The sequence below is a fragment of the Thunnus albacares genome, chromosome 14 (assembly GCF_914725855.1).
Source record: "Thunnus albacares chromosome 14, fThuAlb1.1, whole genome shotgun sequence".
Classification (NCBI taxonomy): domain Eukaryota; kingdom Metazoa; phylum Chordata; class Actinopteri; order Scombriformes; family Scombridae; genus Thunnus; species Thunnus albacares.
In genome coordinates this window covers 19970182-19984732 of record NC_058119.1, presented here as the reverse complement: position 1 = coordinate 19984732, position 14551 = coordinate 19970182, and the positions used below count along the sequence as shown (strand labels likewise).

The 14551-nt window shown below is 38.5% G+C and overlaps 1 protein-coding gene across 1 annotated transcript in view; it reads left to right on the top strand.

Annotated features, from left to right (window-relative positions):
- grid1a (glutamate receptor, ionotropic, delta 1a) overlaps positions 1-14551 on the top strand; it is a 102208-nt gene that overhangs the window by 49394 nt on the left and 38263 nt on the right. The window contains exon 3 of the mRNA XM_044373316.1: positions 4362-4415. Within this exon, the coding sequence (XP_044229251.1) occupies positions 4362-4415 (54 nt within the window). The remainder of the gene's footprint in view (positions 1-4361; positions 4416-14551) is intronic.

Sequence of the window (14551 nt, the reverse complement as noted above, 5' to 3'; positions counted from 1 at the left end):
CAACTGAGAATTGCATGCATACAGCCTACAGTATCTCATCTGCCAAAATGACCTCTCATTTAAACTCCAGGCACAGCTGAGGGAACTGCAACAACAAATTCTGACAAGGCTTGTCATAATATGCTCATGTATATTGGAGATAAAATGTCAGCTCAGCTAGTGTACTTCATCAAAAACTCATCTGATAAGTTCAGTATTCTCATTGATGAGAGCACAACAGTGTCAAACAAAACATGCCTGATCATCTATATAAGAATTCCCTATGAAGGTGAGATCTGCAACCTCTTCTTTCAACTTGTTGAGCTGCAGTCGTACACTGGGGTGGCCATCTGTGAGATCCTGCTACAAAGTCTTGATTCACATGCAGGGCATCTCTGAGGGCATGTTACACTTGCGGCTTGTTGGCTTTGCAACTGATGGGGCTGCTGTTACGTTGGGCCAATACAGAGGAGCCACACTCCTACATGAGAAGAGTAACGCTAACCTGACCATCAGTCACGATATGAATCACAAGTTAGAACTTGCAGTCCATGATGCCATGAAACATATTACAGAGGCGAGTCATTTTCAGATGTTAATCGACTATCAATGTACTAATTTTTCTCTCAAAGCCCAAAGCTTGACATGCGCTGGCTGTCTTCATCCTGCACGTCTGTGATGGCTCTCTGGGAAAGCTATCCAGCCTTGGTAAAACTCTTTGGAGCTTTGACTGAAGACAAAATGTCTCCGCCAAGTGACGGAAACCATCAGAAGACAGAGGTCATTCGTAAATGATTTTTTGTTTCCCTGGCTGACAACACTGAGCGCATGCTGGATGACAATGGAAGTATTTCTGCGGCAGCCACTGTAAAGCTATCACCTTGACCATCTGATGAAAACGACCACATCCTATATGGAGATGACAAACTTCTCACCATATACAAGACTCTCGCTATTGAGGCCACGACCAGTCCCATACTCCTCAAGGAATTCCATGAATTCAATTGTCATGGTATCACAGGAGAGAATCTGCACAAAGTGCTCACCAGTGTTTCCGTGCTCCCAGTGTCAACAGCCAAGTGTGGAAGAGAATTCAGTGCCACGAACCATTTTCTCATAGACAATGGAAATAGAATGAACATCTCCGTGCTGAACAGCCTGATATTCATCTCAGTAAATGGACCAGGGGTTGCCTCCTTTCCTGCTCGGAGAGTTGCAGAGATGTGGATAAAAGAGGGATGACATGCCATGGATGACCCCTCCACGGGAAAGCATAAAAAGAAAACAGAAGTGCGTCATCAAAGCAGACTGTTTCCTTAGTCTGAAAAGTAGCCTATTTATTTTTATGATGACAGCACGTTGTGCTATTGCATGTTGTGATTATTTTCTATTCAATATTGAAGTTTTCTGTGCACTGCGCATAGAGCTAAAATAAACAGTGACTTGCAAGAACAACATCAAGTGTATTGGCACCATAGACTGCATAAAAATATGGACATAGTTATGGTGACGTCACCCGTTGGTTTCTGAAGAGCGGTTTTGAAGCTCAAAGTGAGCCGCTCCGGCCGTCGCCATCTTGGCAGTCCGTGACTCTGCCTAACTCCCAGCCAATCAAAAATGGGCAAAGAGGCGGGCCGAATGGCTGAAACAAGCCACCTAGCGGCTGGCGGACCTGTCACTCAAAGCAGCCATGTCCTTCATTATGCATAACTTTACGGTTTAATAAAATTTAAACTGGTGAGTTATAAAAAGATTAACCCCCCGTACAGTTGTCATGAAAGGGGAAATTAGCTATACAGACCAAAACCATTTTTTGTAGCAGGCTGTAAACATGTTTATTTCTGCTGTAAAGTTGGGCATTTTAACATGGGGGTCTTTGGGGATTGACTCGCTTTTAGAGCCAGCCTCAAGTGGCCATTCAAGGAACTGCAGTTTTTGGCACTTCCGCATTGGCTTCATTTTTCAACCCCGGAGGTTGCCTCTTGATTGGCATGCCTGACCGAGTGGCGCTATCCTTGGTACTGAAAGCAGCATTAGAGGATTTAATTCTGGCATGTTAAATTAGCATTTAACCTTTTGTTTTGTTGTATATGATCGCATCCCCTATGTGTCTGGATGAGGGAAAGACAAGGCATGAACTTGACATCACATCACTGAGAGTGAAAATATTGTGCTACTTGATGAATTATAATATAATATATAAAATGATTAATAATAATCCTGTAAATTCAGTGGTCAAGTTCAAGTTCTGTTATTGTTTTATTAAAGTTCATAATAATTTCATAAATGTTACTGTAACAGCTGAGAGAAATAGCCTAACAAGATTCATATTCTATAAAGGCCCACTGTGCTTCGTAATTTATTTCCATGAATATGTTTCAAAAACATCCCCCCCTTCATAAATCACACCCTGGATGTACACAATGCAGGATTTAAAGTATTTTAAAAATCTGCTTTGCAAATGTTTTGTGAGGAATGAAATACATTCAACAGTGTTTGTTAGACCTCATGGATACACTCAATGCATTTTAGTAAGTAACACTGAATCTAAACATAAGTTTTGTTTTTTACAAGAAAACTCAAAGTGGCACCTTTTAATGGTTTGATCCTCAGTTGGAGTACAGCACCATTTCTGTTTTTCATTTGAAGCCTGTGTAATTCCATATATACAGTGGACAATGTGGATCACAGGGACCCTATGTACTATGATATTTATAGAGTGTTGTCTGTTTTCCTGTGCCATAAAATGTTTTTATGTGGGTCCAGGTATCAAATATCATTTAATTTAGCTGAATGGTTTCACCAGTAACCAAGATCTTCACTATACAAGACTGAATTAACCTCTTTATCTGTAAAACCATAAATACTGCTCAGAAATCTTGTTGTCAACTATGAAATCATAGTTTCTCTTTTAATCCTGCAGCAGGTCACTAAGTCTAGCATCTGCCTAGTGAATCATAGCATTCATTGGTAATGTTGGCATATCCATTTGAATTTCAGAGCGGTTTTGAAGGCACTTGGCCCCACTCTTAAATTTTAAGTACGAGACGTGACATTTCAAGCGTGGAGGTAAATATTGCTCTTGTACTAGTATGGTCCTCCTGCTGTTTGATGAGATCAATCTGGAAATGAGAGGGGCATTAAAATCAAATCATGACTCTTCCAAGGTTAGAAGATCGATTGGCAGCTTTTGGTGCTGTGCTCTGCACCGGCTATTATTGATGAGCATGGTGTTGTTGAGTAAAAATGCAGCAGGGTTTCGTCAGTTATATGTTGGAACATCGGTCTTCATTGCTTTGTGTGAAAGGAATTCATTTAGACACTAATGGTAGCAATTTGCAGGAGAGGGCATGCATTGAGACGTTAAGCATGACAGATGTCAAATGTGTGCAGTGTCATGACATGTGAAAGAACTTCATAGTGAAATGGATGGTTTACTGAGATTCCAAGGTGGGTTATTTTCATCTGTGCTGAGAGGTTTTAGGTCACTTCTAAGTAACTGGGTTACAGAATGCTCTGGTATCTGAATGGCTATAGCACATAACACATAACTGCAGCCTCCCTCATTTGATTCCAGTGAGGGACCTTTGTTGAATGTCTTTTCCTATGTTTTCTGTCTTCCAGTTTACTGTCGACTATCCAAAAAAGGGGAAAATGCCCCACTGTAACCAGGTTACAGTCTGCTTTCTTACTGTTCTGTATCTGATCTTCTAAACATCATGTACATGTAGAGTAGAAGAGGATAGGGGATTACACAAATCAAATTTTCCCAACTAGATTTCTTCTGGAAAAAGACAATTTTTGTGTTTTGTTTTGCTTAACAAAGACTTTAGATCTGGAAAATATTGTTGTGACAGCAGAGCAGTGGGATAAAAGTAGACATTATTACAGCTAGAGATGTGCCCTTTTAATAATTCCATTCAATGTCTGACTAAAACTGAAACTTTCATGAAGCAGCAGCTACATATCTAAATAAGGTTTCCACTGTTCATTTGACTATTTGCAAAATAGTTGAGCGATGTTAGTCCAAATGCTCTGAGACACACACACACACACACACACACACACACACAGCGTCGTGTTTCCATCACTTAAGAGGACATTACATTGACTTACATTAATTTCCTGGAGACTTATCCTTACCCTAACCCTAACATAACCCTAAACTTACCTTAACTTTTAACCAAGTCTTAACCCTAAAATGAATGATTAAGGGGACTTGCTTGTTGTCCCCATAAGGGAGGCAAGTCTCCACAACATGACTGTGTAAACGGAATTTCATGCACTATTGTAAGACTTCAAAGAATTGCACACAAAGTTCTTAAAAATCTCCTCTTCTCTCTCTGTCTCTCCCCTCTTTTTCTCTTTATTTATCATTGCAGGCTGTGGAAACCAACCTGGCATCCAAGGACAGTCACTGGGTCTATGCCAATGAGGTGAGACCAAACATAACACACTTACACACCTGAGCGAATTCAGACCTTAGTCTCACTTTGCCTCTGTCAACACAGAGTCTCATATGCTGCCAAGGCACGCACAAACACACAAAAACCTATAACACTGTCATTTTGTTCACTTTCATATTCACTTAGATTAGCAGCACATCATCCATTTTTATTTTATCTTGGCTGCCTGAGGGACTGGGCCTTTATTTGGTATTGTATAATTGCTTCCCTTCAACTGTTGATGTTACTGTGTCTTTTCTCCCTTTGTACCAGTACTGTGTTTGACATTGACCTAAATGGTCTTCTAAAGTGGCTGTAACAGCACAAAATTCAGGTGCACTCTGTGAATACAGAACAGTGGACTCTGTCTTCAGCTTTAGTGCATTTCCATTGATTCAAAGGGGGGAGTCATAGGATTGGCCCAATACTAAAAGCAGTGGATGAAAGACATTAGATGAAAGGTTGCTCCCAGTTGACCAACCTCAGATATTAGAATTGCTGTTCATAATAGGAGCTCTCACTCTAATACACACACACACACACACACACACACACACACGCATCAATGTCCATGTATTTTCATTTTGATATATTAGCTCCTCACTTACAGGAGCATGTCTCCTTAACCTGTGCTCAACATCCAAAACATGACACATATTGATCCATAATCCATGTAGCATGATTAATGTGTGTATGTTACTCAGATAGCCATGTTGTTTAGGCGACATTAATAGAAGAAGCTTATTAAGAATCTGTAGTTCTGGGTAGCAAACTGAATTTGCTACTGTATGACAGATTAACTCTTTATACAGAAGTTGAAAACACATTATGGTCATAATACATACTACTTAATACTAAAATATTGTGGCTGAGATGTATGATTTAGTTAGGAATTCATGGTGCAATATCTTAGTATATTTTGGCAGCTTGAATATTGATTTACAAAAGTTAATGAGGCCCATTGTGTTGGAAACCTTCTGGTATCTGGCAGCCTGAATGACCTCATCTTAGATTATAATGAGCTTTATAAAATAATAACCTTGTATGTTTTAAATCATTTTCACCATGCATTTCAGTATACACATGGCTAAAGTATTGATTTACAACAGCTAATTAGGCCTTGAGTTTTTTTAAAACTTTTCCTGTGTCAGGCAGCTTTACATATTTTGTTTAAATGTTTCAGAAAATCAATCGATGAATCAAACTTTATTTGTATAGTGCCTTTCCTGCAAAATAGCAATACAAGGTGCTTAACAATACAATGCAAATACAACAATACAGTGAAAATAAATGGTAATATAAGGAAATGATAATATAGGAAATAAGAGACATGGTAGAACAGAGAGACTAGCGTAGCACAGTAGGAGAGGGTAGATGCTGTGCTAAATGCCGTCTCCCCATAGTTCTTTGTTCTCACCCAGGGAACAACTAAAAGGCCAGTGCCAGAGGACCTGAGTGATCTACAGGGGGCATACATTAAAAGCATGTCTGACAAGTATTCAGGCATTAGTCAATTGAGTGATTTGAACACCGATAAAAGGATCATAAAATCTATTCTACTGTAAAACCGACAGGCAACCAATGAAGGGACTTTAGGACAGGTGAGATTTGTGCTCTCCATCTGGTCTTGGTCAGTCCACGTGTTGCTGCTTTCTAAATGATATGTAGCTTATTTATAGCTTTCTTAGGTAGACCAGAAAGGAGCAGGCTTGATTACTGCAATCAAGCCTGCTAGTGATAAAAGCATGCATATAATAAAACTCTCAGTATCTGCCAAACCTGCCCAGTTGCACTTTAGCAATATTCCTTAGGTGATAAAAAGCAGCTTTAGTGAGATTACTTATGTGACATTCAAAATTCAAATCAGGGTCTAGAAGCACACCAAGATTGGCGTTGTGTGCAAGGGATTTTCAGTTAGTGCACAGTATCTCTCTCTGGACCTTTTCTCCAATAATTGAAACCTAGTTGATATGATCAATGCATTGAACCAGTTTATCAATAGGGCTGATGTAACTGAATGATTAAGAGATGTACAGTTGTTTATCATTGGCCTAGCTATGAAAAAAATAATCCTGTGTTCTCTGATGATATTTCCCAGTGGCAGCATATAGAGACTGAACAACACAGGTCCCAGAATGGAGCCTTGAGGGACCACATGTTATGCTAGTGTTAGCCAAGGAGTGGTCACCAAGGGAGACAAAATAGTCTCTGCCAGACAGCAGTGCTTAAGTCTAAAAGTACTAATATTGAGAGTTTCTTGTCATCAATGCTCATTCTGAGGTCATTTATAACTTTAACTAGCGCACTCTCAGTGGTGTGGTGAGGATGAAAGCCAGATTCAAACTTCTCAAATATACAGCTGAAATTTAGGTAAACATTTAGCTGTTTAATTACTAATTTCTCAAGAATTTTACTTGAAAAAGAAAGGTTTGAAATTGGCCTGACATATTGTTTTTATCACTAAAGGATCCAGGTTACTTTTCTTTAGGAGAGATTTCACAATAGCAGTGACTTATAATCTCTAGCACTTCATCCTCTAGACAATTAAACACAGTCTTTAAAAAGGTGGTGGGGATAGGGTCAAGTGAGCAGGTGGAGGGTTTTAGTTGCATTACTTCGTTCCTGAGCATTTCTTTGTCACCAGGAGAAAAATCATTCATAGCAGTCTTAGGCAGACGGAAAGTATCCAAAGACATGGGCTCATTCACATTCTGTATAACATGGTTTAGATCCACCCTGATTTTTGTAATCTTGTCTCTGAAAAATCCTGCAAACTCTTCACATTTTGATGTTGAGCTGATGAAAGGGGGTCATTTGGGGCTGGATTTATGAGGCTGTCAATAGTTGAGAAAAGCATTCTGGGATTATTATGATTTTTAGAAATCAGCTTTGAGAAATGAGCTTGTCTTGCATTTCTAATTGCTTTGTTGAAGATAGTGAGGTGTTCTTTAAAAATGTCATAATGGACCTGCAGCTTAGTTTTTCTCCATTGATGCTCAGCTTTTCTACAGTTTTTCTTTCAGTTAATAATACCCCCAGTTCTCCATGGTGGTTTCTGTTTAGATTTAATCTTCTTAAATTTGGCTGTTGCTATAGTGTCAACTGTAGTCTTCAGCTTATTATTAAAATTGTTGACTAAATCATCACAAGAGGAAGAAAGGCTCTGTGGGGGTATGTTATTAATATGATTTATGAAATTTTCAGCAACTTCAGAGACAAGATAACGTTTCCTAACACCCTGCTCACTAACAAAGCCTGATAATGATAACAATGCTGGGAAAAATACAGTAGTGGTCTGAGATTGCCAAGTCAATTACAGAGGATACATCAATCCTCAGACCATGAGTGATAATTAGATCCAACGTGTGACCACAGTTGTGAGCCCACCCATTAACATGTTGAATAAAATCCATAGAGCTCAACACATTTAGGAACTTGGCAGCTCTACAGTTGGTCACATTATCCACATGTAGATTTAAATCACCTATAACCATCATGTTGTCATAATTGGTCCTGACAATAGACAACATTTCAGTGAAGTCATCTAAAAAGATAGGACACTGTTCCGGGGGGTCTATATATCGTTATAACAAGCATAGGGAGTTGGGATTTTAACAGTATAGCATGATGATCAAAGGAGCAAAAATCACCATAGGGATATTTCTACAGTTGAGGATGTCAGCAAATATAAAGGCAGTCCCACCGCCTTTTTTACCATGTCTTGTAGAGTGCTGAAAGCTATAGCATAGAGAGGGCATCTCAATAAAAACAATAAAATATACTTTGCAGCCTTAAACAATATGGTAAGATAGGGACTGTAATGTTTAATTTGAAGCAGTATTCACATAAAAATTCATGCATACCTTTCAGTCAATTACCACAGACCTCCACCAAGACATTAGCTTTAATTGCATCAGACTCTGGGAAAGTGTGTATGAGCAAATGGCGTGTTAATTTCTTTGGCATTCCCTCAGTGGTTGAGATGATGTGGCTTACTGTGTAGTTATCTCTTCCTGGTATAAATTTAAAGGGGAAGAAAGTGCCGGTTTTGTGAACTATGAAATGTATCTTTCATGATCTTTTCTCACCATCTCTCTATTTCTCCACCTTTCTCTCAATATATATATTTATTTTCCTCTTCCCTTTCTCACTTTTTCCTTATTTCTAGAGATTTTTCTTTGTTTTATCCTTGTTTTTCTATCTCCCTGTAATTTTTGTGTATCCTTTTCTCCTTCCTCTTCTTTCTCTATTTCCCTTTTATTTTATCACCCAAGATAAACTACCCATGAAGCTGACAATCACCTTGAAATGAGAATAACACGGACATGTTGCAAAGACTAACATGAAAATCCAATTACTACTCATGCCGACCTGTTTTTCTCAGACATTGACCTCCAGAGCTCCCCTCATGTAAAGAAAAAATAACTTGGAAATGAAAAAAATAACTTGAAATCAGAAAAAGATAACTGGAAAACCCTGAGTACTTTGTCCACCCTGTTTTTGCCTTAAATTCTTATATTTTTACTAACTACAAAAGTCACCATGTAAATTGAATCTTGTCTGTATCTAAATGCAAATCATTTATCTACAATTCTTTCTTATTTATAAAAGTGAAGGAGATATAAAGGAAAGTGCAAATCTAATTTGTTTCCATTAGACTGTGATTTGATTTCTCATAAGCCCCTAACATGGCTGATGGCACAAAGAGAGTGCAGGAGGTTTTTTTAATTTGAACACGCCAGAGGACTGACAGTTATGATCGGAATGAGATTCTCGGATTTTTTACTATGTTTCTCTTAAATTATCTTTTAAAAATTATTTTACAAATGGCAACAACTATGAATCACTCTCCTTTCGCAGAAGCTGCTGGTGAATTCTGTACTCCCTTCTTACTAAATCTATACTGTGTCCTGCACTCAAGAAAATCCTGTTTGTCTGACCAGCTGCAGTTCGACTGTATCACAAAATCCTGCAGGGAAATAATAGCTTTCCATGTTACCTCCTGCCCCCCCATATGCACCAGCAGTCCCTGCGGACAGTTGCTCCTATTCAGCTGCCTGGTCATGACTGAGTTGTGACATTCATTTTCACCAGGTGATCTTGAAGCTCACTGTACTGTAGCCTGCCCACCGCATCAGCTCCCCAGGCTCCCACCAGCCTTTACAACCCACACAGTCAAAGAGAGGTCGCACATTTCATTCAACTCTGACAACAAGAGGATATGCTAATCCGCCACCAGCGGCAGCGTGTGGCACAATGAATGTAGTTGTCAGGCTTGAAATGTGATAAAAGCACAGAGTGAGATGGATGGAGATGGAAGACAATGATGATGAGTGAGTATGATCAGGAGCTGAAAAACATCAAGGAGTAACAGACTTACATATAAACAAAAAGGAATAAAACAGATGGTATGCCCTGATAAGTCAGGCTTTTTATTCAGAGGTGACATATTCATTACACACATTACAGTATAAAGTGACAGTATTACATACATTAACATGACAATTTAAAAAAAAAAAGTAATAGGTTCAAGGCTGTTGATCACACATGGATGTCTTATTTAAAGCAGTACTCCATAAATGTAGTATTGCACTTCCTTTGGGACCTTTAGTCCCCAGGAAAACACCCCATTTCTCCCATAATGGAACTCAGTAGTGTCCTTCATTACATCTTCCCTGAATGTTATATGCCCACGTCTTTCAAACTTGACATTCCCAGTTTGCTATAAGGGTTTCTGTTTATAAATTTATAAATCCAAACCCGAGCAAGTGATGTCACTAAGTCATTTTTCTCAGACTTGACAAGCCCCCCTCAGAGCCACCAAAGACATTACATAACTGTCATGTAAAATTGTTTTGAGTGAAACAATGAACTTTCCTCTCAATATAAACTTTTCTTCAGTTGCAAAACATTTTTAGTTTGAGACTGACACTAATTCATTTCAAAACTAAAGGAGTGGGTTTGAATGGCATCTAGTTCATGAGCCCTCAGGGTATGTAACTCATTCAACACACAAATAACCACATAATCTTAAAATTTTAAAAAAAGGAAGCCTTTGAAATTGGGGGGTAAGAGGTGCAGCTGGATTTGATATGAGAGCATGGGGATGACAGGCAGGCATGCATCCCCTAAACCACCCACTAAACCAGGGGGCTGCAGCTGCTAGCACACAGACGGTTGTCTGCATCTGACACTGTCTAGTGGACTCAGATGGATTGCACATCCTGGGAAGATTTGTTGTTGTTTTTTTCCCTTCAGACGCAGGACGGTGACACCTCTGAATGTTTGATGGATTAGGTGGCTGTGCCTGCTGTGACAGACAGAGTCGAGGAGGACAGTCATGATATGACTGATGTCTTGGGTAACTGCCCATCAAGCAACTGAGATGGAAACCCTATTCTACTGACGTAGTCTCGACCACACCAGAATTCAGGACAGGAGGGTGGATTACTAAAGAGGCTTTTTAGGAGATAAAAAAATATTACATTTTTTCATTGTCTCACTTAAAGCTTATTCCTTTTCAAAGTACTGTATAATATTGCATTTAAACACTGAATTTTGCTATTATGATCCTTTGTACCATTAGCCACAGTGAGCATCCATGCAGAAATCCAATTCAGATGTCAAAGAATGATGCACTAACCCACAAATGGTGACCACAGGAGTCATCCGGCCTCATGGTCATAAATCTAAGGGACCCAGACAGGTGACTCCCTTCACTAACCACCTTATCTAAATGTTATAGCAGTTATAGTCATTTTATGTCACTGGGGTTATAAAGTGGGCAATTCAAATTACACACAGCATGTAAAAGTGAAAGTTAGTGTATTAATTAATTGATTAATTAGCAAGTCACAATGCTGTTCTCCTTGGGTGCAAGTCCATGTTTTGCACCACACTGGTCATTTTCTGCCTCAAAACAAACCTACTTGAAAGAGGTGGGTGAAGTGGCAAAGCTACGGTTATGTTGATGCAGATCAGGCTTTGCAGTGAAACTTGGCATGAAATCACACCACATTTCTGCCTGCTCAGACCACATTTTGTTACAAAGGGTCCTTCCCTCTCAGACAATCATGTACTGTGAGTGGTCAGACTATTGATTTTCTTATTGTTTTGGCAGTTTTGTGTGCATGAATATTTACCAAGTATAACTAACTGAATGCATAACGTTTTTAATTAATTAGTAAATTATTGGTAGCATTAACAGTTGCACAAAATTAGCACAAAATAACCTCATGTCATTACAAATGGAACACAATTTCCTGATACTGCATTTCTCCTACTAATATGAGATGCATTCATCTCTCTCCAGCCTCTTCACATCGTGTTGTGTTGCATCATGATTGCCCATGCTCAACCTAAACTCCACATCCATGCATGCATGTATGCCATAGTTGACAGTTATAGACCCACTATTGGATATTTTATAATAACTACAATGGAGATAGACATAGTGCCACCATATCAGCTGCAGTGAGTTTACTTAACTAATAAGTTTTTACTGACAGTTCTCGAAGCATTATTACTAAAGTTCAATAAAACCCAAGCTTGATTGTCATTAGCATGATATGCAAATTTCAGGATTAAACAATCATCAAGAGCTACTGCTAATGCAGGTCTGTTCTATTACAAACTAACCTGAAGCACCAAAAAGCCTGTTACCCACATTATTTTTCATCTATAGCAGCCTTTTTCATAATACATGTAATCATAGTCTGCTTTAACACTTTCTCACAGTTGTTTTACTGCAGTATGTACCTTTCAGTGCAAGAAAAAAGGAAATATAATTGCATTAATAATGCTTTTAAAGAAAATGACTTTATACACACTGTAAGTGGATCTGTTTAGTTGGGTGCATGGAATAGTTTATAATAGTGAGTTTTTGTGGGCACCCTTTAAAAGATCTTTATGTTGTGGATGTAAAGAAACTTCTCAAATATACTTGAGAAAACTTCATATACTTCATTTTGATATACAAGTGTTTCTAAGTGTATATTATATTTTTTCATATGAATGATATGTCCTCACTCCGTGAAAAACAAGAAAATATATCATCACATATCTGCTCTCTTTGTCATATGCAGTGTTATGTGATTCTAGGTGCAGTACTTAATGATCAATTTTCACCACAACAGCACTGTCTGAGTAGAAAATGTGATTTATTTAATTGTGAAACCCTTCAATTTTGCATAATTTACAGTTATTATTTGTTGTTTTATGTGTAGAAAGAAAGCTTTAATTGAATATCAGTGTTGATATGCTGAAAGTTATACCTCAGATAATATAGGTCAGAGTCTCACAAATCAAAAAAGGCTGGTACCTTGTGTTATTTGTTGCTTGTTATGTTTGAAGCTGTTTTTTTCCATTGCAAAAGAACAATAGGACACCAAGTCCCAGTCTCATCACCAGGTAACTGGAAGATAAAGTTATCTTGGGGTTATTTTCTGCCTCACTAATTTTCTTTTTCTCAACAATACACTGAAAGGACATTAAAAAAAAGACATGTATGTGTTTTACAGGCAAGAGCAACTTTTATTATTGTCATACACATGGAGCTTTGTTCTACCTCCCTGACTCCCATTACCTCTCAATTTAGTTGCCTGCAGCTTCAAAAAAAAAAGAAAAAAAAAGAAAAAGAAAAAAAGCACCTTAACTTCTAATTAAATCGCTGTCATGATTACCGGTAAATTTTTTATTTATTTCTAGTCAAAGATTAATAACATTGACTGAGCAGCACAAAGAGGATAATTTAGCCTATCTGTCAGCTGAACTTGATTTGATTAATGTATTTTGGTCGTCAGCTGACATTGAAACATGGTCATGCTGTAGCCACTTTTTTCAGACTTTGAGTGTGTTACCTCCATGGAGCTTAACACCTGAAAAGATTTTGTGATAATTTTAGATTTTAAAAGCAGTTTATGCTGTTATATTGGATCCTTGTGTCCAGATAGTTCAGAAATGATTTGATATTGTCATTTTGACTTGCTGGTATGATCTGATTAGTAATGCTTCTCTAGTATCTCTAGGTTCAACTATGCATGGGATGACCACAGTAGTCCCACCAGGAGGCCTTGGTGTGTCCGTCTTTATACTTTTTTATGCACTAATGGATTATTTTTATCTCTCTAATGTACAAGTGGAATATATCATAGTGGTGTCCAAATTGTGACTTAATGGTCTGTACTTGCTCCTCAAACAGAGGTTAAAAGGCGTGCGTTTCGGCAGCCATGTCCCATTGGTCAGTGTCAGTGCCGGGTCAGGTTATGACACAAATGTTACCTGTGATGGTGACAGAACACTTGGACTGGATGGCACTAGAAGTTATTACCTTCGACGTGAGGGTTCAACTCTGTGAACCATGCAGCATAATTCATCTGATTAATGTGTCACGGCAACTCATGAATATTCATACTTTCCACCTGACTGACTGTCAAGAGTCAGAGAAAGAGTCAGAGGATAAAACTAGATGAGCTAGAACCATCTCATGCTGTACACAGATGAAAGATCTGGGAATACCATCACTGCAAGAACCTGTTTTATCAATTTGGTTTGCTCACAATAAAGTGGTTTTGCATTTAGTGAAATATGCATATGGCATAGACATGTATATGAGAAAAAGAAGAGGGAATCTAAAAGGTATTTAAATACAGATTTTGTTTTAAAAGAGCATTTTGACAAATAATGTGAAATAAAGCAAGTAAACGTGATGGTAAGATAATAAGAGATTGAAACCTTAACCGGATGAAAGAGGAAAGGCACTATGTAGAGGAGGAGAGCCAGGAGAAATTAACACTGAGGGAGGACAGGGACCAGGAGTAATAACCAAGAGGTCGATGCAAAGCAGAGAGCTCAAAACGTCTGATTAGGAAAACAGTTATGGAGCATGGATTCAGGCATGTTTGATGAATGATTATATCAACCCACAGCTGCTTAAGTGTTGACCAGACAGTAACCTCACAGTTTTATTGTCAGATCGTATGTAAACCCAACGTACCCCAAGAGACTCACTGTCTGCTTCAGCATTGACCATTGTCCTGATCTGGAGACAAGCAGGCAGCTCAATGTCTCATGAATATTGATCTGACCCTTGACAGGGTAGATCTCCACTGACCCTCCACACATACAAC